Source organism: Mobula hypostoma, chromosome 15, assembly GCF_963921235.1.
Source record: "Mobula hypostoma chromosome 15, sMobHyp1.1, whole genome shotgun sequence".
In the NCBI taxonomy this organism is placed as follows: Eukaryota; Metazoa; Chordata; class Chondrichthyes; order Myliobatiformes; family Myliobatidae; genus Mobula; species Mobula hypostoma.
Genome location: NC_086111.1, coordinates 3,114,663 through 3,140,597, shown reverse-complemented (window position 1 = coordinate 3,140,597; position 25,935 = coordinate 3,114,663). Strand labels below are relative to the sequence as shown.

Here is a 25,935-nt window from a genome sequence, read left to right as displayed (position 1 = left end):
GCAGATGAGATCAGTGGTGAGATCCAATGGCCAAGAATGTGGTTCTGCAATGTTTCATGGAGAGTGAAGGATATGACAGATGAAAGAAGCAGTCATGGTCAGCTACTGCAACCAAGGAAGACCCCTGTTCGTGATGACTACTCGTACCACTGGACACGGACTTCCGAGGTCGAGAGACTGGAACGGCCCTGGTGAGATGGCTTTTCCACTTTCATAACTCTCCCACACTGGTCTCCCGTCATTGCTGGATATTATGGACAGCCACCTAGGAACTATATGATAGAAAGGGTATGCCTTAAAAATCTCATAGTGTAGGTCATAAAAATGTTAAACAGTGAAATAGAAAAAAGGAAGTGGGGGAAAACATGATAAAGAGTCCAACTGAGGAGCAATCAAATGACAACACAAATGGGGATAATCAGTTTCCTGATAAGAATTAACATGTTAGAATAAACTATACCTCACAACTAGTTACCTCACAAAAACATCAATAAATGAAAAAAGAACCCACATCTAAATCAAACAATGTTGAGCCCCTCTTAATATGCCCTTGAGATATGTTTATCCGTGAAAGACTGCATTGACCATTTCTAATCGTACTTAGGAAGTAGTAATGGAAAGACAGTGACAGGGCATAAGTGGAGATTGTTTAGACCGCTAATCAAATTTCAGCTATAACTTGCAGGACCAGAGTCAAATTTGCCTACACTATGTTGTAAGTTCTCTTTTGAAATAAAGTCAAGGATTTATAAATAATTATATGTTTTAATGGAATGTAACTGTGTTACTGTAATTTTAAAAATGTATTTGTTGTGATAGTATCTCAGAATACCGTAAATTGAATGAAGTATCCAAAGGATGGAATAAATAATTGATTTTAAACATTTAACACAGAAAAGAAAGATGACATCGCCATGGCTGAGAACATTTTAAAGAGACAGCAAGCCTGTGATTGTCCCTCTTCACTTCTGGATACTAGCTTGATACACAATGTTAAGTAAACACAAATAAAACAATTTAATTAGGCAAAGACCATGAGCTTTTTTATTGTTTGTTTTTCTATTTCCATAAATGATCAAGTTTTTGTGTTATTCATTGCTCTTAAAACTAACCCTGAATTGTACAATTTTTATAAGCCTCTCTTATGGTGTGCAAATATTCGACCTCTCGTTTCAACTTTAAGCAAGATAAAGGAAAGGACATTTGTATTAAGCTTTTAACCACAGCAGTCCTCTTTTAATACAGTACATGAACTCTGTACTGAGTATTATTATAGCACGATGATTTGGCATGATAAAGGAATTTACAGTATAGCAATACCTTAGGAATATGAGAGACATTAGGGCAGGAGAAGAATCTGACTCAGCTGTGGAACATCTCTCCAACTACATTAAGAAGATGGAAAAGCTTTTAGGCAGATGGCTCACCTGAACCATGTGACTTTATTGTAGGAAATCTTAAGTGGAGAGGTATAGCAATAGAAAATCACATTGTTTATAACAATCCAATGCTACAATTCTAAGAGATACCTTACTAATATATATTTGCTGAACTTGTTACCTTGCATTTCATTTGTAACAATGGTATCACTTTGGGTGCTCAGATGTGCACTGGTTGTGAGAGCTCCCACTGCTGGCTTTCGTGGAACACTATTGAAGGATTATTTCATATTGTATTGCTGTAGTAAATTCGTTGGTACTAATGTTACACAGCTAAATATTATGTGATGGCATAAAGGTTGGGGGTGTTGTGGATAGTTTGGAGGGCTGTTTGAGGTTACAGAAAGACATTGATAGGATGCAAAATTGGGCTGAGAAGTTGCAGATAGAGTTCAACCCAGATAAGTGAGAGGTGATTCATTTTGGTAGCTCAATTATGATGGCAGAATATAGTATTAATGGTAAGACTCTTGGCAGTGTGGAGGATCAGAGGGATCTTGGGGTCCAAGTCCATAGGACACTCAAAGCTGCTGCGCAGGTTGACACTGTGGTTAAGAAGGCATACAGTGCATTGGCCTTCATCAGCCATGGGATTGAGTTTAGGAACCAAGAGGTAATGTTAAAGCTGTACAGAACCCTGGTCAGACCCCACTTGGAGTACTGTGCTCAGGTCTGGTCACTCCACCACAGGAAGGATGTGGAAAATACAGAAAGGGTGCAATGGAGATTTACAAGGATGTTGCTTGGATTGGGGAGCATGCCTTATGAGAATAAGTTGAGTGAACTTGGCCTTTTCTCCTTGGAGCGACGAAGGATGAGAGGTGACCTGATAGAGATGTATAAGATGATGAGAGGCATTGATCGTGTGGATAGTCAGAGGTTTTTTCCCAGGGCTGAAGTGGCTAGCAAAGGGGGGCACAGTTTTAAGGTAATTAGAAGTTAGTACAGAGGAGATGTCAGGGTAAGTTTCTTATGCAGAGAGTGGTGAGTGCGTGGAATGGGCTGCCAGCGACTGTGGTGGAGGCTGATACAATAGGGTCTTTTAAGAGGCTCCTGGATAGGTACATGGAGCTTAGAAAAATAGAGGGCTATGGGTAACCCTAGGAAATTTTAAAGTAAGTACATGTTCAGCATAGCTTTGTGGGCTGAAGGGCCTGTATTGTGCTGTAGGTGTTCCATGTTTCCATGTTCTATATCAATTACACCATGATGTTACTATTGGAAATGTTTTTGCATGGATTGGTAGTGAAGCGGTTAGCACAATTGCTTTACAGCGCCAGTGTCTGTAAGGAGTTTGTATAAGCAATTTGGCTGTGTGACATCAACCAACTCAACTTTTCAATCCTCTCTCCAATTCTAACCTCGCTACTTCCATCTGACGTCTACCTTGCAATAACGCTCAGACACCTCCTCTTACTCACCCCTTGAACAGGACCCCACTAAGGGACACCAGGCCATTGTCTCACGCACCATCACCGACTTTATTAACTGTGCTGCATCTGCTCTCAGGATGAGGCTTTTCATTCCAGAACTAATGAGATGTCCTCCTTCTTCAAAGAAGGGGGCTTCCCTTCCTTCAGCATCAATGCCGCCCTCACCCACATCTCTTCCATTTCTCACACATCTACGCTCACCCCATCCTTCCACCACCACACAAGGGATAGGGTTCATCTTGTCGTCATCTACTAACGCACTAGCCTCCATGTCTGGCACATAATTCTCCGCAACTTCTGCCATCTTCATTGGGATCCCACCACCAAGCATACCTTTCTCTTTCCCCTCCCCAACTTTCCACTTCTGCAGGGACTGCTCCCTACAGAACTCCCTTCTCCATTTGTTCCCCCCCACCCCCCGCCCCACTGATCTCCCTCCTGGAACTTATTCTTGCAAACGGAACAAGTGCCACACTGACCCCTACACCTCCTCCCTCACTACCATTCAGAGCCCTGAGCAGTCCTTCCAGGTGAGGCGACACTTCACCTGTGAGTCTGTTGGGGTCGTATACTGTGCCCGGTGCTCCCGGTGTGGCTTACTGTGTATTGGTGACAAAGGACGTAGATTGGGACACAGCTTCGCCAAGCACCTACACCAGAAAAAGTGGGATCTCTTGGTTGCCACCAATTTCTATCCTACTTTCCATTCCCATTCTGGCATCTCAGCCCATGGCCTCCTCTACTGCCGCGATGAGGCCACACTCAGGCTGGAAGGGCAATACTTTATATTCCATCTGGGTAGCCTCCAACCTAATGGCATGAACATAGATTTCTCAAATTTTTGCTAATTGCCACCCCTCTCCTTCACCATTCCCCATTTCTGTTTATCTCTCTCACCTCTTCTCCTTACCTACCCATCACCTCCTCCTGGTGCTTCTCCCCCTTCCCTTTCTTCCACGGTCTTCTACCCTCTCCTATCAGATTTTTGAGGATGTGACTAAACACATTGATACAGGTAGAACAGTAGATGTAGTGTGTATGGATTTCAGCAAGGCATTTGACAAGGTACCCTATGGAAGGCTTATTGAGAAAGTAAGGAGGCATAGGATCCAAGGGGACCTTGTTTTCTGGATCCAGGACTGACTTGCCCACAGAAGGCAAAGAGTGGTTGTAGGTGGGTCATATTCTGCATGGAGGTCGGTGACCAGTGGTGTGCCTCAGGGATCTGTTCTGGGACCCCTTCTCTTTGTGATTTTTATAAATGACCTGGATGAGGAGGTGGAGGGATGGGTTAGTAAATTTGCTGATGACACAAAGGTTGGGGGTGTTGTGGATAGTGTGGAGGGCTGTCAGAGGTTACAGAGGGACAGTGATAGGATGCAAAACTGGGCTGGGAAGTGACGGATGGAGTTCAACCCAGATAAGTGTGTAGTGGTTCATTTTGGTAGGTCAAATATGATGGCAGAATATAGTATTAATGGTAAGACTCTTGGCAGTGAGGAGGATCAGAGGGATCTTGGGATCCAAATCCATAGGACACGCAAAGCTGCTGCGCAGGTTGACTCTGTGGTTAAGAAGGCATATGGTGCATTGCCCTTCATCAATCGTGGGACTGAGTTTAGAAGCCGAGAGGTAATGTTGCAGCTATGTAGGAACCTGGTCAGACTCCACTTGGAGTACTGTGCTCAATTCTGGTCACCTCACTACAGAAATGATGTGGAAACCATTGAAAGGGTGCAGAGGAGATTTACAAGGATTTTGCCCGGATTGGGGAGCATGCCTTATGAAAACAGGTTGAGTGAACTTGGCCTTTTCTCCTTGGAGTGACGGAGGATGAGAGGTGACTGATAGAGGTGTATAAGGTCTAGACTCTGTCTTGCCACTGGATCTAAATGGAAATTGGGAAGAGAGAGTGAGCCTGACACTGCGCAACTCTCCCTCACTTAAATCCAAATCACGCGCTAGTCTTGACACCATCATAATGGTGTCAAGGTCCTCATCGACGTCAACGATGGACGAACAACAACAAACAATAAGATAATGAGAGGTATTGATCATGTGGATAATCAGAGGTTTTCTCCCAGGGCTGAAATGGCTAGCACAAGGGGGCACAGTTTTAAGGTAGTTGGAAGTTGGTACAGAGGAGATGTCAGGGCTAAGTTTTTTATGCAGAGAGTGGTGAGTGTGTGGAATGGACTGCCGGCGACGGTGGTGGAGGTGGATATGATAGGGTCTTTTAAGAGACTCCTGGACAGGTACATGGAGCTTAGGAAAATAGAGGGCTATGGGTAACCCTAGGTAGTTTCTAAGGTAAGGACATGTTCAGCACAGCTTTGTGGGCCAAAGGGCCTGTATTGTGCTGTAGGTTTTCTATGTTTCTATTCCTCCTTCTCCAGACCTTTATCTCGTTCACCAATCTACTTCCCAGCCCTTTCCTTCACCCATGCCTCCCCATTTCAGTTTCATCTACCAGCTTGTACCTCTACCTCCCCTCCCCCTCCTTCTTACACTGATTTCTCAAAACCCTTTTTGCTGAAGGGTTTTGGCCCGAAACATCAACTGTACTTTTTTCGTAGATTCTGCCTGGCCTGCTGAGTTCCTCCAGCATTTTGTGTGTGTTGCTCGGATTTCCAGCATCGTCAGATCTTCTTGAAACATAGAAACATAGAAACATAGAAAATAGGCGCAGGAGTAGGCCATTCGGCCCTTCGAGCCTGCACCGCCATTTATTATGATCATGGCTGATCATCCAACTCAGAACCCAGCCTTCCCTCCATACCCCCTGACCCCTGTAGCCACAAGGGCCATATCTAACTTCCTTTTAAACATAGCTAATGAACTGGCCTCAACAGTTTGCTGTGGCAGAGAATTCCACAGATTCACCACTCTCTGTGTGAAGAAGTTTTTCCTAACCTCGGTCCTAAAAGGCTTCCCCTCTATCCTCAAACTGTGACCCCTCGTTCTAGACCTCCCCAACATCGGGAACAATCTTCCTGCATCTAGCCTGTCCAATCCCTTTAGGATCTTATACGTTTCAATCAGATCCCCCCTCAATCTTCTAAATTCCAACGAGTACAAGCCCAGTTCATCCAGTCTTTCTTCATATGAGTTTGTATATTCTCTCTGTGACCATATGGGTTTCCTCTGACGTTCCAAAAATGTAGGGTTACGGTGAGTAAGTTGTGGGCATGCTATATTGGAGCCAGAAGCCTGGTGTCACTTGTGGGCTGCCCTAGTACAATCCTCACTGATCTGATTTGATACAAACAATGCATTTCCACTCTAAGTTTTGATGTTTTGGTGTACATGTGACAAATAAAGCTAACTTCAATCTTAATTTTTGCATTATGTGCCTTGCTACTGATAGTATATTATTATAATCATATTGGAGGAACATGACTCAAATTTGTTACACCAGCTAGTGTAATTAACAATATGGGACTGTTGTGACACTGTTAAAACGGCCCATATTGATGTAAATTTATGTCTGGAAGCTCACTGCAGTTACATCAGGATACAAATTGATAATAAACATTTCAAAATGGAGAGCGTAGAAAATGATTTTTGATACTTCAGGTACTTTTCCGAATGGGGAACAACCTCGGATTGGATTCTATAGATCACCTGACTATGGTATGTTATACTGGAACAAATATTGGAACTCTGGTCAACAACAGCGATGCAATAGACAGGGAATGAAAAAAATACCTTTGGGCTCCACGTTTGACTCTGCTTGTGCTGTTCCTCATATACACCAATATATGATGTTATTTAAGAAGGGAGGGAGGTAAATGAAAAGAAATTATAGGCCAGTTAGCCCGACCTCAGTGGTTGGGAAGATGTTGGAGTCCATTATTAAGGATGAAGTTTCAGGGTATTTGGAGACACATGATAAAAAAGGCCAAGGTAAGCATGTTTCCTTAAGGGGAACTCTTGCCTGACAAATCTGTTGGGATTTTTTGAGGAAATAACAGGTGGGTTAGACAAAGGAAATTCACTAGGTGTTTGCAAACAAGAGAAAATCTGCAGGTGCTGGAAATCCAAACAAAACACACACACAAAATGCTGGAGGAACTCCGCAAGCTGGGCAGTATCTATGGAAAAAAGTACAGTTGATGTTTCAGACCAAAACCCTTTGGCAGGAACTGCTGAGTTCCTCCAGCATTTTGTGCATGTTCAGTGGATATTGTGTACTTGGATTTTCAGAAGGCCTTTGACAAGGTGTTGCAGGAAAGATGCTAGCATGGATAGAAGATTGGCTCACTGGCAAGGTGGCAAAGAGAGGGAATAAAGGGGGCATTTTCAGGTTGGCTGCCTGAGATTAGCGGTGCTTCACAGCAGTCGGTGTTAGGATTGCTTCTTTTCACATTATATGTTAGTGATTTGGATGATGGAATTGTCAGGTTTGTGGCTAAGTCTGCGGACAATATGAAGATTGGTGGAGGGGCAGGTAGTGTTGAAGAAGCAGGGAGTCTAAGATGGACGGACAAATCAGGAGAATAGGCAAAGAAGTGGCAGATAGAATATAGTGTAAGGAAGTGTAGAAGGATTAAAGGTATAAACTATTTCCTGAACAGGGAGAAAATTCAGAAAACAGAGGTGCAGAGGGACTTGTGATTTCTCGTGCAGGATTCCCTAAAGGTTAACTTGCAGGTTGAGTTGTATTGAGGAAGGCAAATGCAATGTTAGCATTCAGTTCGAGAAGACTAGAATATAAAAGCAAGAATGTAATGTTGAGGCTTTGTAAGGCACTGGTCAGACTGCACTTGAAGTACTGTTAGCAGTTTCGGGTCCTTTATCTAAGAAGAGATGTGCGGGCATTGGAGAGGGTGCAGAGGAGGTTCATAAGAAAATGATTCTGGGATTGAAAAGGTTACCATATGAGGAGTGTTAGATGGCTCTTGGCCTCTACTCACGTTAGTTTAGAAGATTAAGAGGGGATCTCATTGAAACTTGTTGAATATTGAAAGGCCTAGATAGAGTGGATGTGAAGAGGGTGTTTCCTGTGGTAGGGGAGTCTACACCGGTGGGCACAGCTGCAGGATAGAAGGTTGTCCCTTTAGAACAGAGATGAGAAGGAATTTCTTTAGCCAGATGGTGGTGACTCTGTAGAATTCATTGCCACAGACGGCTGTGGAGGCCACGTCATTGGGTAAATTTAAAGTAGAGGTTGATAGGTCCTTGATGACTGAGGACTTCAAAGGGATATGGATAGAAGACAGGAGAATGGGTATGAGATGGATGATAAGTCAGACATGATTAAATGACAGAGCAGACTCAATGGGCCAAGTAGCCTAATTCTGCCCTTATGTTTTATGGTCTTATGATATAAAACATAGAAACATAGAAAATAGGTGCAGGAGTAGGCCATTTGGCCCTTCAAGCTGAAAGTTGGCAGACATATTATGAAGCAAATTGGTGAAACAATATAATGGAACCTTTACTTCCAATAGCACAAAAACCTTTCATTTTATGGTCTCTGAGTACCATGGGATGTTACACTAGTATCAACACTGAGAATGCCACCGTCACCACATTATTTAGGTATCAGTGAATGAAATAGAATGCAACAGAATTGTATAAATTTACAAATGCACACAATAGAAAATTAATTCTATTCTAGAAAATGTCTCCAGGAAAATTACAACACCTTCCCTATGTAAGAATTGCGTATTGGTGTTGCAGAGCCACGGGGTCTTTAGAACATTGGATCACTCTGGTGCAAGGTGGCCTTACTGAAACTAATCTGTTGTATGACTACTGCTAGAGTATAACACTAGATAATGAGGAATCGGTGTTCTACAGTACTTGCATTTGGATGGACCTGCAGAGTGGAGAGCATCCTGCTTACACTTCAGTGGCACAACTACAGAATATATGATGCATATATGAGTGGAGATACTGGAAACTAAATAAAACTGAAAATACTGGAAGTACTAAATATTTGTGAAGAAAGCACTAGCATTAATATTTCAGACCAATTATCATTAATTTTAAACATTAACTCTGGTCCCTTCCACACAACCTCTCTGACCTGCCATTTTCTATATATGACTTCACTTGAACCAATGCAATATTACTTTGGAAGTCTACCATTTATGTGACATTATTAAAGAAACATCGATTGGAATCCTACTACAGGAATTTTGCAGCACTCAAACCAGTGAAATAAGACAAGTAGTAACGATAATACAGGAACCTCACAGGAATTGTACTAATTCCTAGCCACATAATTAGTTAAATTGCAATATTCTACCAGGGATTGAATTGTTAAAACAGATAAGAGTTCTATAATTACCTTATTATTATCTAGACTCCTTCTACAGCATTTCTCAACTGCACTTACACAATCTCTTTTTTTATCCTAATAGCCAAAAGTCTGTTATATGTCCCTCACTTTCATTTATCTAGGCTTTGACAGTTTTGGCTCCCAATTCTGAAGCTCGTCCTTTCATAGAAAGGCCGGGCCTTTTGCTGGATATAGGAAACAACACCAATTTTGTGGAATTCTTTCTTAAATTTTCTACCAATGAATTGTCCTCTTGAATAAAACAGGGAATTCAACAGAATAAGTGATAGCTTACAATCTGTTGAGACAGCTTTGTTTCTTCACTTAATACTAAGTTCACAACTGTGAGACTTGTATATTCACTGACGCTTCTGTCTAAAGGTTGTATCAGTATCTCAAAACTCCATAGTTAACACATTTTATTTGAGAGAATACAATGTTAGTACTCAGTTAATTCTACAAGAAAACGTCATCCTTGTGTTTAAAAGTTTCTTCTGCACCTTTGTAAAACAAGTTATTTTCAAAGCTTTCACTGATAGCATTGACATCCTATATCAGAATCTTCAAACAATGCTGACAGAGACACGAACCAAGAAGTTAATTAACTGCTGACCCACGCCATTACTATTTCAGTTTCACTGTGCTCAGATACTCTCTCGGTCACACAAGGCTTCCACAGCATTACTGGGTCCCTGTGCAACACCACCAATCACAAAGAGCATGTTATCAGTTTGGAGGCTGGCACATGAGCAACGTGGGACATTCATTGCAGGGAGACTTTCCCATTTCCTCTTGATTGGATTGAATCCTTCCACTGATCCAAGTGGTACTGGCTGGTTTCCTGCAATCCAAAGACATGAAAACAAAATAAGGAACAAAAAATCTAACCATTTAAAGTTTAAAGTTTTTCCTTCCAATCTCTATCTTAGCTCAATTCCTTCTTGTTAAGTGCAACCTTCTACTATCAGTCTTAAGTTTACCTTTTAACAATTTGAGTCTGTGCCTATTATCCTACTTGTATAATTTAATTTAATATTTTGAGTTTACTGATGTCCAAAAAAACCATAAGACATAGGAGCCAAATTAGGCCATTCAACCCGTCGAGTCTGCACTGCATCTCATTATGGCTAATTTATTATCCCCCTCAACCCTATTCTCCTGCTTTCTCTCCATAACCTTTGACATCATGACTAACCGAGAACCTATCAACATCTGCTTTAAATATACCCCAATAACTTGGTCTCTACTGCTGGCTTTGGCAAAGAATTCCACAGATTCACCACCTTCTGGCTAAAAAAAAAATTCATCCTCATCACTGTTCTAAAGCAATGTCCTAGTCTGATACTGTACCCACCGGTCCTCAGGCCACCGCTGCCAGCCTCCCCTCCCCCACATTGTCTCCACACCCTTTCTAGTTAGGCCTTTCAATATTCAATCGGTGTAAGTGAAATCCCCCTTCATTCTTCTGAACTCCACTGAATTCAGGCCCAGAGCTATCAAACGCTTATCATAAACTAACACTTCCATTCCCAAGACAATTCTTGTCAACAACCTCTGGATGCACACCAATGCCAGCAGATTATCTCTTAGATCTTAGATGGCCCAATACTGCTCACACTATTCCAAGTGCAGTCTGACCAATGCCCTATAAATCGCTATCCCATATACAGTATATAAAAAGGTTCACTTAGGAATCCAACATCAATGCTGACCTTTCTTTTCTACTGTGTGATAAGCAGGCCATTTTAACACATTGACTAGGGAAAAGCAATTCAGAGAAATAAGTGATTAATTACAATGTGTTAGACTAACCTTACTCAATTTCGGCTTGAAGTTATTTTACTTAAAATGGTATCACAATAAGGAATTATAAACTGTGAAGTCTTTATATTCACTTTCTGTTTCATCTTTAAGTTGTATCATTGTCACATTAATCCAGTTATCGGAGGCACACTTTCAAGGCAAAGAACCAGAATCGGAATCAGGTTTATTATCACTGGGACGTGTCGTGAAATTTGTTAACTTAGCAACAGCAGTTCAATGTAATACATAATATAGAAGAAAAGGAAAAATACTAATGACAAATAAATTAATTATAGTATGCATATGTTGAATAGATTAAAAATCATGCAAATTAACAGAAATAATACTTGTTAAAAAAAGTGAGATAGTGTTCATGGGTTCAAAGTCCATTTAGGAATCGGATGGCAGAGGGGAAGATGTTCCTGAATGGCTGAGTGTGTGCCTTCAGGCTTCTGTACCTCCTACCTGATAGTAACAGTGAGAAAAGGGCATGTCCTGGGTGCTGGGGTCCTTAATAATTGGCGCAGCCTTTCTGAGACACCGCTCCCTGAAGATAGCCTGGGTTCTTTATAGGCTAGAACCCAAGATGGAGCCGACTAAGTTTATGACTCTCTGCAGCTTCTTTCTGTCCTGTGCTGTAGCCTCTCCATACCAGACAGTGACACAGCCTGTCAGAATGCTCTCCACGGTACAACTATAGAAGTTTTTGAGTGTTTTTGTTAACATACCAAATCTCTTCAAACTCCTAATGAAGTATAGCTGCTGTCTTGCCTTCTTTATAGCTGCGTTGATCAGTTTGGACCAGGTTAGATCCTCAGAGAGCTTCACACCCAAAAACTTGAAGCTGCTCACTCTCTCCACTTCTGATCCCTCTATGAGGATTGGTATGTGCTTCTTTGTCTTATCCTTCCTGAAGTCTATAATCAGCTCTTTCGTCTTACTGACGTTGAGTGCCAGGTTGTTGCTGTGGCACCATTTCACTAGTTGGCAAATCTCACTCCTGTAGGCCCTCTCATCACCACCTGAAATTCTACCAACAATGGTTGTATCGTCAGCAAATTTATAGATGTATTTGAGCTATGCCTACCCACACAGTCATGTGTATATAGAGAGTAGAGCAGTGGGATAAGCACACACCCCTGAGGTGCACCAGCGTTGATCGTCAGCAAGGAGGAGATGTTATCACCAATCCACACAGATTGTGGTCTTCCGGTTAGCAAGTCAAGGATCCAGTTGCAGAGGGAGGTACAGAGGCCCAGGCTCTGCAACTTCTCAATCAGGATTGTGGGAATGATGGTATTAAATGCTGAGCTATAGTCGATGAACAGCATCCTGATGTAGGTGTTTGTGTTGTCCAGGTGGTCTAAAGCCGTGTGGAGAGCCACTGAGAATACATTTGCAGTTGACCTGTTGTGGTGATAGGCAAACTGCAATGGGTGCAGGTCCTTGCTGAGGCAGGAGTTCAGTCTAGTCACGACCAACCTCTCAAAACATTTCATCACTGTAGATGTGAGTGCCACCGGGCGATAGTCATTAAGACAGCTCACATTATTCTTCTTAAGCACTGGTATAATTGTTGCCTTTTTGAAGCATGTGGGAACTTCTGCCCGTAGCAGTGAGAGGTTGAAAATGTCCTTGAATACTCCCGCTAGTTGGTTGGCACAAGTTTTCAGAGCCTTACTAGGTACTCCATTGGGGCCTTCCATGTTACAAGGGTTCACCCTCTTGAAAACACCCTAACATAATATCCAAGGATATTAACCAAAATCACTGCTAATCTACACTGTGTCCTTGGTGAAGTTACTGAATTTTTAATTTCTGCCATCTTTTCAATCTCTGCAATTCTTTTAAAATCTTTTTAATCTAATTTAACAACTATTTTTAGCATGAGAGTTAAACGTAGCAACCCCTGGCCTTGCAGTGGATTAGGAATTTCACTATGCTGGGTACCATGTTGCCCAGCGGGAGATAGACGAACCAGAAGCTTTGGTTCTGGTTGCTGAGAAGTAATGCAAGAAGGTTGGACCCGGACCTACTCGTGGGTTTCACTTAACAGGAGCCAAGACTTGAGGCACAAGAGTTTAAAAGAGGTGAGATGTGGTAGTTTCAGGTAAGTTTCACGTAACCGGACTCTAAATGAAGAATATTTACAAATTACTAGTTAATAGTTGCTTGGCAAATTAACAGCAGCTAAAAACAAAGTTAAGGCTCAAGCAGAATGGCCAATTGTTTGACTGGTCCGTATATGAGTGAGGAGCTGAGGCTTTGGTGTGAAGAGGTGATATAACTGACCCAGGTTTAGGGAGTGAGAGAACAGGGTAACGTAATTGATGAAATGTACAGAATTCACAACCACTGACATTCAGCAGGGGTTTATTTTAAGAGGCGGGACTGAAGTGATTACATATCTACACAGATTACACTTAACATCTTTGTGGTCAGTTTCTTAAATGAGTTGTCATTGTTTTTACTTAAACGTAAATACCTCATGTCATGTTATTTGTGAAAACCTACATTGGTGTTTCAGATGCTCAAGGGCAATTTCAGAGTTACTGAACACGTCGGCCAACAGTCGCTTTGAAACTGGCAGAATTTTGGGGGCAAAATGCTGGCACTTGGTTTGTACAAGCTGAGGCCCAATTCTCACTGCAAGAAATCACCGTGGACCACACCAAGTTCTGGTTTGTGGTAGCGTTGCTCGGAAACTCCATGGATGAGCCTACTAGAACACCTTCCTGAACACAACAAATACCGATTGCTGAAAACTCACGTTTAACTGCTGGTTTATGGACCTCAAGGACTTTGGGTTGTAACCCTGCTCTTCCAGTAAATTCTCCACAACGACTCTGTCAAGCGCATGCACCACACCACCACGTAAGTTTACTCCACTTCTGGGCGAATTTCCAAACCTCACCAATCCCACATTTTCAACTACAGTCACAATTCATGGGGTTGAACACCACGTTTCTACAAATGGCCCACCATTTGTATAAATTCTTGCATGTATAGACTGTACTTTGAAAAGCTGGCAACCACAAAGGCTAAGTTTGCCAACATAAGACTTGGTATTGTACACTAGTCAAATAGGCCCTGGGCTTCAACGCTCCATGTGGTCCTCAAGTCTGATGGTGGCTGCTGGCCACGTAGTCATTACCGACGCCTTAATGAGGCCACCAACCCCAATCGTTATCCAGAACTTCCAGCAGATTTAGCTGGGAAGATAATTGTTTTCCAAAGTGCACCTGGTCAGAGGCTACCAAAATGGTATTGATAACTCTGTTTGTCCTCTTTGAGTTCCTGCGCATGCAGTTTGGGCTAAAAATTGCAGCATAGACTTTGTAATGGCTGACAGACTGTGTATTAAAAGACTTGCTTTTTCTTTGTGTTTACCTGGAATTCATATTTGTCACCAGAGCATCCAAATCTGAACACGTATCTCATCTCCACACACTTTTTGAGTGATTAAGCCAACACGGGTTGACTATTAACTGGCTAAATGCCAGTTCAGGTTGGCAAGCATTGACTTTCTTGGCCATTCCATTTCTGCAGAACGCATGAAAACCCCTCTCATCAAAAGTAGTCACTATTATAGATTTCCCACCACACCACAATATTAAAAAACTACAGCAGTTTTTAGGTATGGTGAATTTCTATCACTGCTTCATTCCTCGAGCTGCTGAATGTATGCTACCCCTATATAGTGCGCTTAATGGCAACACCCCTAATCAAGTGCTTGACTGGTCAGTGGACATGACCAGGGCATTTGATGATAGCAGATGAGTTCCTTCCACCATGACCCTACTGGTGCACCCTCTCCCCAATTCACTCATAGCCATTAATACTCATGCTCTTTTCCACAGTCGCTGTTCCTCCAGCATTTTGTGTGTTTTCAGTGGGTAGTCAGTGCTGGGTTCCACTGTGAGCTTCTGCTGGGGACCGAGGCAGGGCAAGTAACTGAATTGGCAGTTGGGAACCACAATTCTATTAGTTTTAAAATAGTTACAGAAAATGATAGAAGAGGTCATTGGATTAAAGGCAGTAAGTTGTGAGGTCTTGGATCATCTGCTTATTATGAGGAAGGTGGTATTTGCAGGCGTAAAGCGCATTAAGTGTCCACAGCCTGAACAAGTGCATACATACAGGGACGTGAGATGAGGAGGAATTTCTTGAGCCAGAGGGTGGTGAATCAGTGGAATTCATTTCCACAGGCCACTGTGGAGGCCAAGTGATTGGGTATATTTAAGGTAGAGATTGATAGATTCTTGATTAGTGAGAGCATGAAGGGATATGGGGAGAAGGCAAGAGATTGGAGCTGAGAGGGAAATGGGTCAGCTACGATGAAATGGCGGGGCAGACTCAATGGGCTACATGGTTGAGTTCTGATCCTATATCTTATAATCCTGTTAGCTTTTAATATGTTTTATTTTATTAAGTTAGTTTTTGATTTTCTTTTAAAAAATATGTTCAATTGTTTTTAAACATCTGACGATCAGAGATATTTAAAAATCTGTAAGTTGTTGGCAATTGGATCGGAGCCTCTGGATAATTACCTGAAGTCAATCAGGACCTTGCTGAATGCTTATTGCATGCACAGCATCAGCTCCCTCATTGTTCTGCATCTAGGGCAGGGAATAGAATACAGATGGCCAGCAAGGTCTACAACTTGGCCTCCACAGCTGCCTGTGGCAAAGAATTCCACAGATTCGCCACTCTCTGGCTAAAGAAATTCCTCCACATCTCCATTCTAAAAGGATGCCCCACTGTTCTGAGTTTGTGTCCTCTGGTCTTGAACAGGCCTACCACAGGGAAAATCCTTTCCATCCACTCTGTCAAGGCCTTTCACCATTCGATAGGTCTCAATAAGGTCATCCCTCATTCTTCTAAATTCCAGTAAATACAGACCCAGAGCCATCAAATGCTCTTCATGTGACAAGCCATTCAATCCTGGAACCATTTTCATGAACTTTCTATGAACACTCTCCAGTTTCAGCACATTCTTTCTAAGATAGGGGGCCCAAAATTGCTCACAATAGTCCAAATAAGCCTTCACCAGTGTTTTACAAAGTTTCAGCTTTACATCCTTGCTTTTATATTCTATCCTCTCAAAACGAATGTTAACATCGCATTTTCCTTTCTCATCACAGACTCAACTTGCAAATTAACCTTTATGGAATCCAGCACAAGGTCTCCCAAGTCCCCCTTATGCCTCTATTTTTTATGTATTTTCACTTCACTTAGAAAATAGTCGACCCTGTCATTTCTTCTACCAAAGTGCATGACTGTACAGTTCCTGACACTATTCCATTGGCCATTTCTTTGCCCATTCTCCTAACCTGTCTGAGTCCTTCCGTAGCATCTCTACTGCCTCAAAGCTACTTGCCCTCCACCTATCTTCATATTGTCTTCAAACTTTGCAACAAAGCCATCAATTCCATCATCCAAGTCATTGACATATAATGCAAGATGAATTGGTCACACAGACCCCTGTGGAACACCACTAGCTACCAGTAGCCAACCAGAAAAGGCTCCTTTATTTCAACACTTTGCCTCCTGCCAATCAGCCACTGCTTTATCCATGCTAGAACCTTCACTGTAATACCATGGGCTCGTAGCTTGTTAAGCAGCCTCATGTGTAGCATCTTGTCAAAGGCCTTCTGAAAATCCAAGTACACAACATCAACCGATTCTCCTTTGTCAATTCTGCTTGTTAGTTCTTCAAAGAATTCCAAGAGATCAGTACTTGAGGAAAATGTCTCTGTAATTCTTTGAAACCATGCTAACTATTGTCTATTTTATCACGTGCCTCCAAGTATACTGAGATCTCACCCTTAATAATCGACTCCAACATCTTCTCAACCAATGAGGTCAGACTAACTGGTATATAGTTTCCTTTCTTCTGCCTCTCTCCCTTCTTAAAGAGTGGAGCGACATTTGCAATTTTCCAGTCTTCCAGAACCATTCCAGAATCTAGTGATTTTTGACAGATCATTATTAATGCAAGCACAATGTCTTCAGCCACTTCTTTCAGAACCCTGGGGTGTACACCATCTGGTCCAAGTTACTTATTTACATTCAGACCTTTCAGTTTTCCAAGAACCTTCTCTATAGTTAAGGTAACTTCACATACTTCATGGCCCCTGACACCTGGAAATTCCACCATACTGCTAGAGTCTTTCACAGTGAGGAGTGATGCAAAATACTTATTCAGTTTGTCCAACATTTTGTTGGTCCCCATTACTAGCTCTTCAGTGTCATTTTCCAGTGGTCTGATATCCACTCTTGCCTCTCTTTTATACTTCATGAACCTGACGAAGCTTTTGGCATCCTCTTTAATATTATTAGGTAGCTTACTTTGGTATTCAATTTTTACCTTATTAATGACTTTTTTAGTTGCCTTCTGTTGGACTTTAAAAGCTTCCTAATCCTCTAACTTCTCACTAATTTCTGCTCTATTATATGCCCTAATAATGGTTATTAAATGATCCCAAGGGACCATTTAAAATAATAAGGCGGGGGGAGGTGAAATGAAATTAGAAAGCAATACCCAAGAACTAATTCAACAAATTCATAAACAAAGGGAAAACACAAAGGAAAAACCCTATTTTAAATTTTTATAGATGACTCCTCATCAGTACAGATGGGTGAGAGGAGAACTGGGTGCAGTATTTATGTAGAGGATGAAGATGGCTAGGAAAGGTAAAGAGTAGCTTTAAAATTACCCAACACCAAGAGTGCACAAGCAGCAGAAATGGCAGCTGTGGTATGTCATTAGCACACCCAGAATGTTTTCTGCCTGGATCAGTCATACATTCTGATAGTATATATGTTTGTAATAGCCTTACAGAACATTTGCCTCTGTGGGAAGCAAGGTTTATTTGTTTCAGCTGATAGGAAGCCCCTCCCATTTTCTGCTCTGTTGTGGAAGAAGCAAAGGGGGAAGAATACGGGCTCATAAAGGTGAGAGCCCAATCTAAATTATCCCTTGAGGGGAATAAGAAGGCTGATGAGTTAGCAAAGCAAGGTGCTTTAAATGGGTAGGAATGGCAACCACAAATTGGGGAGATGGGAAGGTAGAGGGAGCAACAGGTTAAGGTTATGGATTTAACCAAAGAGCAGAAAGAAGAAACAGAATTAAAAGAAATATAAAGAAAGCAGCCTCTGACATACCAGGAGAGCTCTTGGACTAATGTGCAGATATATTATGTTGGATCTTTGCCACCCACCCCAGGAGGGTACAAGTATCTTGTAATGGTAGATCCGTTCACCAAGTGGGTGGAAGCTTTCCCAATTAAGAAAAAAATGTCCAAAGCATCAGGAAACATTTTACTTGAAAGGGTCTTCACTCACTGGGGATTTCATTAGCGTATAGAATCGCATCAAGGCACACATTTTACAGCCCAGATAATGCAAGATATCATGGCACTTTTAGGGATCAAGCAGAGACTTCATGTACCCTATAGACCACAGTATAGTGGAATTGTGGAAAGCATGAACCAAACCTTAAAAAATATGATGGCCAAAATTGTGCAACAACATGGAAAAACAGGGCAAGCAGTTTTGCTTTGTGTACTGATGATAATACGGAATACAGTGGTATCATCAGCCGGTTACACCCCTTATGAACTCATGACCAGAAGAGACACGAGAGGCTGTTCAGAGTTGTTAGGGTTAGACTTGTCAGAACCCGAATTAAATGTGATTGTGTCAGAAAAGTGGGTACAATAATTGGTGGAAATACTGAAAGAGGCAGTTCATCAATTAAGAATCAAAATGCAACAGAGCAAAGCCAACTTTGACTCAGAAGTCAGTCCCATAGAATTAAGTCCAGGAGAAAGTGATGATTAGAATACACAAACCAACCTTATGTTTAAATCTAAGGTTTGCAGGGCCCCATGAAATTATAGACAAAGCGAGTCCAAGTCCATCAGTACACAGGCTGCTGACTTCTCCAGATGAAGAGGATGGTACCACATCAACCAGTTGAAAATGATGGGGAGAAACAGGAATGTTATCATCACTGGTACATAACAACTGATTTACATGATGGTCCCAATTTTGCAGACTTGACAATTGATGCAGTGGAATGCAAAAGTTTGGGCACCCCGGTGAAAAGTTCTGTTACTGTGAGTAGCTAAATGAGTAAAAGATTTCCAAAAGGCATAAAATTAAAGATGGCACATGTCTTTAATATTTCAAGCAAGAAAACTTTTTAATTTGCATCCTTTACAGTTTCAAAATAACAAAAAAGGAAAAGGGCCCGAAGCAAAAGTTTGGGCACCCTGCATGGCAGTACTTAGTGACATCCCTTTTGGCAAGTATCACAGCTTGTAAACATTTTCATAGCCAGCTAAGAGTCTTTCAATTCTTGTTTGGGGGATTTTCGACCCATTCTTCCTTGCAAAAGGCTTCTAGTTCTTTGAGATTCTTGGGCCGTCTTGCATGCACTGCTCTTTTGGGATCTATCCACAGATCCTCGATGATGTTTACGTCAGGGGACTGTGAGGGTGAAGCACCTTCAATAACTCCAGAAGAATGAAGTTGGGTAAAATACTGAAAGGCTTTTATTCGCTGTACAATACGACCTCCATGGTGAGTGTCTGCCCCCAGACTGAGGGGGAGGGGCAAGACAAACACCTTTATACGGGGTCTGTGGGAGGAGCCACAGGGGCAGTCAGCAGAGGGGCGTGTCCAGATAGTTAACCCAGTCACAACATATATATATGGTTTAGCACAGAGGGCAAAACCTACAGCTTGCACCTCTTGAGGTAGTCCATTGTGGATTTTGAGGTGTGTTTAGGTTCATTATCCTGTTGTAGAAGCCATCCTCTTTTCATCTTCGGCTTTTTCCAGACGGTGTGATGTTTGTTTCCAGAATTTGCTGGTATTTAATTGAATTCATTCTTCCCCCTATCAGTGAAATGTTCCCCGTGCCACTGGCTGCAACACAAGCCCAAAGCATGATCGATCCACCCCCGTGCTTAACAGTTGGTGAGGGGTTCTTTTCATGAAATTCTGCACCATTTTCTCCAAACATACCTTTGCTCATTGCAGCCAAAAAGTTCTATTCAAAAGGTTCAAAGAAACATCTAAACAAGCCTGATACATTTTGGCAACAAGTCCTGTGGACTGATGAAGTTAAAATAGAACAATAAATGGATGCTGGCCTGGAGCAGAGCCAATGAAAAGGTGTTAAAGATCAGAAGACACATGACTTACAACAAATGACACTGGATTGCAATACTTGAATTGGTAAGAAATGAATATAAAAGCAGACATTTCAAGTATGCTGGTGAAGGTAACTCTGTAGGAGACCAGCTATCGTGGATATGAGGTGCCCCATGGACACAAAGGGATTCTAAACGATATGACGAGGAACATGTGGCCAGCAGCAGAAACTCCTTTTTAACCGGTGTTACATTCTCTGTTCATGAAAGGTCAGGGAAACTTAGTAGGTGTCCACACAGGTATTTGGTTGTGTAAGTTCACGTGTTTGTATGTTGAGACAATAAAGGTAATTATCAGTAATTACAAATTCTCTCTGTGCTTCCCTGATCATTATTGCAAGGGGTGATTCTTGTAACACCATGTAGCCTCCTTCCTGATGGGTCCATGAGCAGAGTGGGTGAAATCCTTCATGATGTTACTGGCCCTCTTCTGGCACTTTTCAGTCAAACCAGGGTCAGTTACTGGCAGAGCACTGTCGCACTGTCTTTCTTTCTTTCTTTTTAAATCTTTTTATTGAATAAGTATACAAAGGGTAAACCATAAAGGCACTAATACACTGTTAGAAATTACAGGAGATATTAATACAGAAGAAAAAATTGATACAAACAGTGCAATTTAAACATAAAATAATATGGTAAAATAATAGTATACTGATTTATATATATATATATATGAATAGAGAAAAGGAAAAAAAAAACCAAAAAAAGACCCCCCAAAAAAAACCCACTGTGCAACTAAACTAAAAGCAAAGCAAAGCAATGGGCTAACTTGGCAACAGGTAGAGTTAAAGAACTTAAAATCACGTCCTGAAACCCGACCTCCATTAAAAACAGTTAAGAAAAAGGCAAGAAGGGAATATAAATATGGAACAAAAGAGAAAAAAAATTACATTAAATGAAAATATTGAATAAAAGATCTCCAGGTCTGTTCAAATTTAAGTGAGGAATCATAAAGATTACTTCTAATTTTCTCCAAATTTAAGCATAATATCGTCTGGGAAAACCAAAAAAAAGGTAGTTGGAGCATTAAGCTCTTTCCAATGTTGTAAGATACATCTTTTCGCCATTAAAGTGAGAAATCCAATCATTCTACGGGCTGAAGGGGAAAGATTACTGGAAATTTTAGGTAATCCAAAGACAGCAGTGATAGGATGAGGAGAGATATCTATAATCAATACCTTTGAGATAATATTAAAAATGTCTCTCCAGAGCACTGTCAGGTGTTGCAGAACACAGGCATCCAAGATCACACATGCACAGTTTGTTTAAAGCTACTGCACAAGTAGACAGGGTGGTGAAGAAGCGATTTCATATGCTGGTTTTCATTTGGGTCATTGAGTTTAGGAGAGGCCTTCCTGGAACTGTGTTGTGTACAGTTTTGGTGACCCTGTTAAAGGAAGGACATGATCAAGCTGAAGGTAGTACAGAAGAGATTTACGAGGATGCTGCCTGGACTAGAAGGCCTGAGTTGTAGGGAAAGGTCAGCCACACTGACTGCAGGAGAATGACGGATGACCTCACTGAGAGTTTATAAAATCATCAGGAACATGGATCAGTTGAAAGACCATTGTTGTTTCCCCAGTGTTGGGGGCTCCAAAACAAGAGGGCAAGGTAAAAGAAGAGAGAGATTTAAGAGCGGTGGTAACTTCTTTATGCTAAAGGCAATGTATACTGGAATGAGCTGTCAGAGGTGGGTACAATTGCAACATTTAAGAGGCATTCGGTTAGGTACATGGAGGAGAGGGGCTTAGTGGGTTATGAGAAGAACATAGGCAAATGCAACAAGCAGAGAGCATGCTGAAGTTGGCATGGGTTAGTTGGGCCAAAGAGTATGTTTCCATGTTGAATTACTAACTCTAAAGTAAATATTCAAGCTTTACAAACAGTGAAGAACTGTAAACTGGAACCTGGAGGTTAAGATTGACGTTATGGAAAGAGACTGGAGAGAAAGGAAGATTCTTAGCCTGTAATGAAAACACCTAATGTTTTCAGAGACATACAGTACATGATAGATAAGAATATGAAATAAATTAATCTGAAATATTACTTAAGTTATCAAAGTAGGGCAATGGCATAGATTTGAACTGCTAATAGATGCACGCAAGGCTGAAAACAGAAGGTTCTACTTCACAGAGAGGAATAAAGCCAAGAATGGATTCTCAGATAGAAATTGGAAGCAAAAATCTTGGAAATTTTTTAATGCAGCCATGATGGAATGCTTAGTCAGCAGCTGTAAAAGCAGACATCATAATATTCAGCACACATTGCCTACTTGCCTCAGAAAAGCAACAATTATACCAATGCCTAAGAAGAATAATGTGGGCTGCCTTAATGACTATCACCAGGTAGCACTCACATCGACAGTGATGAAATGCTTTGAGAGGTTGGTTATGACTAGGCTGAAATCCTGCATCAGCAAGGACCTGCACCCATTGCAATTTGCCTATTTCCACAACAGGTCAATGGCAGACGCAATTTCAATGGCTCTCCACATGGCTTTAGACCACCTGGACAACACAAACACCTATGTCAAGATGCTGTTCATCGACTATAGCTCTGCATTTAATACCATCATTCCCACAATCCTGCTTGATTGCAGAACCTGGGCCTCTGTACCTCCCTTTGCAATTGAATCCTCAACTTCCTAACCAGAAGACCACAGTCTGTGTGGATTGGTGATAATATCTCCTCCTCACTGACGATCAACACTGGCGCACCTCAGGGGTGTGTGCTTAGCCCACTGCTCTACTCTCTATATACACATGACTGTGTGGCTAGGCATAGCTCAAATACCATCTATAAATTTGCTGACAATACAACCATTGTTGGTAGAATCTCAGGTGGTGATGAGAGGGTGTACAGGAGTGAGATATGCCAACTAGTGAAATGGTGCCACAGCAACAACCTGGCACTCAACGTCAGTAAGATGAAAGAGCTGATTGTGGACTTCAGGAAGGGTAAGACGAAGGAACACATACCAATCCTCATAGAGGGATCAGAAGTGGAGAGAGTGAGCAGTTTCAAGTTCCTGAGTGTCAAGATCTCTGAGGATCTAACCTGGTCCCAACATATCGATGTAGTTATAAACATAGAAACATAGAAAACATAGAAAATAGGTGCAGGAGTAGGCCATTCGGCCCTTCGAGCCTGCACCACCATTTATTATGATCATGGCTAATCATCCAACTCAGAACCCCGCCCCAGCCTTCCCTCCATACCCCCTGACCCCCGTAGCCACAAGGGCCATATCTAACTCCCTCTTGAATATAGCCAATGAACTGGCCTCAACAGCTTCCTGTGGCAGAGAATTCCACAGATTCACCACTCTCTGTGTGAAGAAGTTTTTCCTAATCTCAGTCCTAAAAGGCTTCCCCTCTATCCTCAAATTGTGACCCCTCGTTCTGGACTTCCCCAACATCGGGAACAATCTTCCTGCATCTAGCCTGTCCAATCCCTTTAGGATCTTATACATTTCAATCAGATTCCCCCTCAATCTTCTAAATTCCAACGAGTACAAGCCCAGTTCATCCAGTCTTTCTTCATATGAAAGTCCTGCCATCCCAGGAATCAATCTGGTGAACCTTCTTTGTACTCCCTCTATGGCAAAGATGTCTTTCCTCAGATTAGGGGACCAAAACTGCACACAATACTCCAGGTGTGGTCTCACCAAGGCCTTGTACAACTGCAGTAGTACCTCCCTGCTCCTGTACTCGAATCCTCTCGCTATAAATGCCAGCATACCATTTGCCTTTTTCACCGCCTGCTGTACCTGCATGCCCACTTTCAATGACTGGTGTATAATGACACCTAGGTCTCATTGCACCTCCCCTTTTCCTAATCGGCCACCATTCAGATAATAGGAAGAGGCGCAGTCGACGTTTCAGGCCGAGACCCTTCGTCAGGACTAACTGAAGGAAGAGTGAGTAAGGGATTTGAAAGCTGGAGGGGGAGGGGGAGATGCAAAATGATAGGAGAAGACAGGAGGGGGAGGGATAGAGCCGAGAGCTGGACAGGTGATAGGCAAAAGGGGATACGAGAGGATTATGGGACAGGAGGTCCGGGAAGAAAGACGGGGGGGGGTGACCCAGAGGATGGGCAAGAGGTATATTCAGAGGGACAGAGGGAGAAAAAGGAGAGTGAGAGAAAGAATGTGTGCATAAAAATGAGTAACAGATGGGGTACGAGGGGGAGGTGGGGCCTAGCGGAAGTTAGAGAAGTCAATGTTCATGCCATCAGGTTGGAGGCTACCCAGACGGAATATAAGGTGTTGTTCCTCCAACCTGAGTGTGGCTTCATCTTTACAGTAGAGGAGGCCGTGGATAGACATGTCAGAATGGGAACGGGACACGGAATCAAAATGTGTGGCCACTGGGAGATCCTGCCCTCTCTGGCGGACAGAGCGTAGATGTTCAGCAAAGCGGTCTCCCAGTCTGCGTCGGGTCTCACCAATGTATAAAAGGCCACATCGGGAGCACCGGACGCAGTATATCACCCCAGTCGACTCACAGGTGAAGTGATGCCTCACCTGGAAGGACTGTTTGGGGCCCTGAATGGTGGTAAGGGAGGAAGTGTAAGGGCATGTGTAGCACTTGTTCCGCTTACACGGATAAGTGCCAGGAGGGAGATCAGTGGGGAGGGATGGGGGGGATGAATGGACAAGGGAGTTGTGTAGGGAGTGATCCCTGCGGAATGCAGAGAGAGGGGGGGAGGGAAAGATGTGCTTAGTGGTGGGATCCCGTTGGAGGTGGCGGAAGTTACGGAGAATAATATGTTGGACCCGGAGGCTGGTGGGGTGGTAGGTGAGGACCAGGGGAACCCTATTCCTAGTGGGGTGGTGGGAGGATGGAGTGAGAGCAGATGTACGTGAAATGGGGGAGATGCGTTTAAGAGCAGAGTTGATAGTGGAGGAAGGGAAGCCCCTTTCTTTAAAAAATGAAGACATCTCCCTCGTCCTAGAATGAAAAGCCTCATCCTGAGAGCAGATGCGGCGGAGACGGAGGAATTGCGAGAAGGGGATGGCGTTTTTGCAAGAGACAGGGTGAGAAGAGGAATAGTCCAGATAGCTGTGAGAGTCAGTAGGCTTATAGTAGACATCAGTGGATAAGCTGTCTCCAGAGACAGAGACAGAAAGATCTAGAAAGGGGAGGGAGGTGTCGGAAATGGACCAGGTAAACTTGAGGGCAGGGTGAAAGTTGGAGGCAAAGTTAATAAAGTCAACGAGTTCTGCATGCGTGCAGGAAGCAGCGCCAATGCAGTCGTCGATGTAGCGAAGGAAAAGTGGGGGACAGATACCAGAATAGGCACGGAACATAGATTGTTCCACAAACCCAACAAAAAGGCAGGCATAGCTAGGACCCATACGGGTGCCCATAGCTACACCTTTAGTTTGGAGGAAATGGGAGGAGCAAAAGGAGAAATTATTAAGAGTAAGGACTAATTCCGCTAGACGGAGCAGAGTGGTGGTAGAGGGGAACTGATTAGTTCTGGAATCCAAAAAGAAGCGTAGAGCTTTGAGACCTTCCTGATGGGGGATGGAAGTATATAAGGACTGCACATCCAATACTTCCATCCCCCATCAGGAAGGTCTCAAAGCTCTACGCTTCTTTTTGGATTCCAGAACTAATCAGTTCCCCTCTACCACCACTCTGCTCCGTCTAGCGGAATTAGTCCTTACTCTTAATAATTTCTCCTTTTGCTCCTCCCATTTCCTCCAAACTAAAGGTGTAGCTATGGGCACCCGTATGGGT

The 25,935-nt window shown here is 42.5% G+C and overlaps 1 protein-coding gene across 4 annotated transcripts in view; it reads right to left on the bottom strand.

Annotated features, from left to right (window-relative positions):
* Positions 1 to 3,308: 3,308 nt before the first annotated feature.
* Positions 3,309 to 25,935, bottom strand: part of LOC134356647 (kelch domain-containing protein 8B-like) — a 163,548-nt gene continuing 140,921 nt past the window's right edge. For all 4 annotated transcript variants that reach the window (XM_063067622.1, XM_063067619.1, XM_063067620.1 and 1 more), the window contains one exon: positions 3,309 to 10,002. In XM_063067622.1, coding sequence (XP_062923692.1) covers positions 9,806 to 10,002 — 197 coding nt within the window. In that variant the 3' untranslated portion in view covers positions 3,309 to 9,805. The remainder of the gene's footprint in view (positions 10,003 to 25,935) is intronic.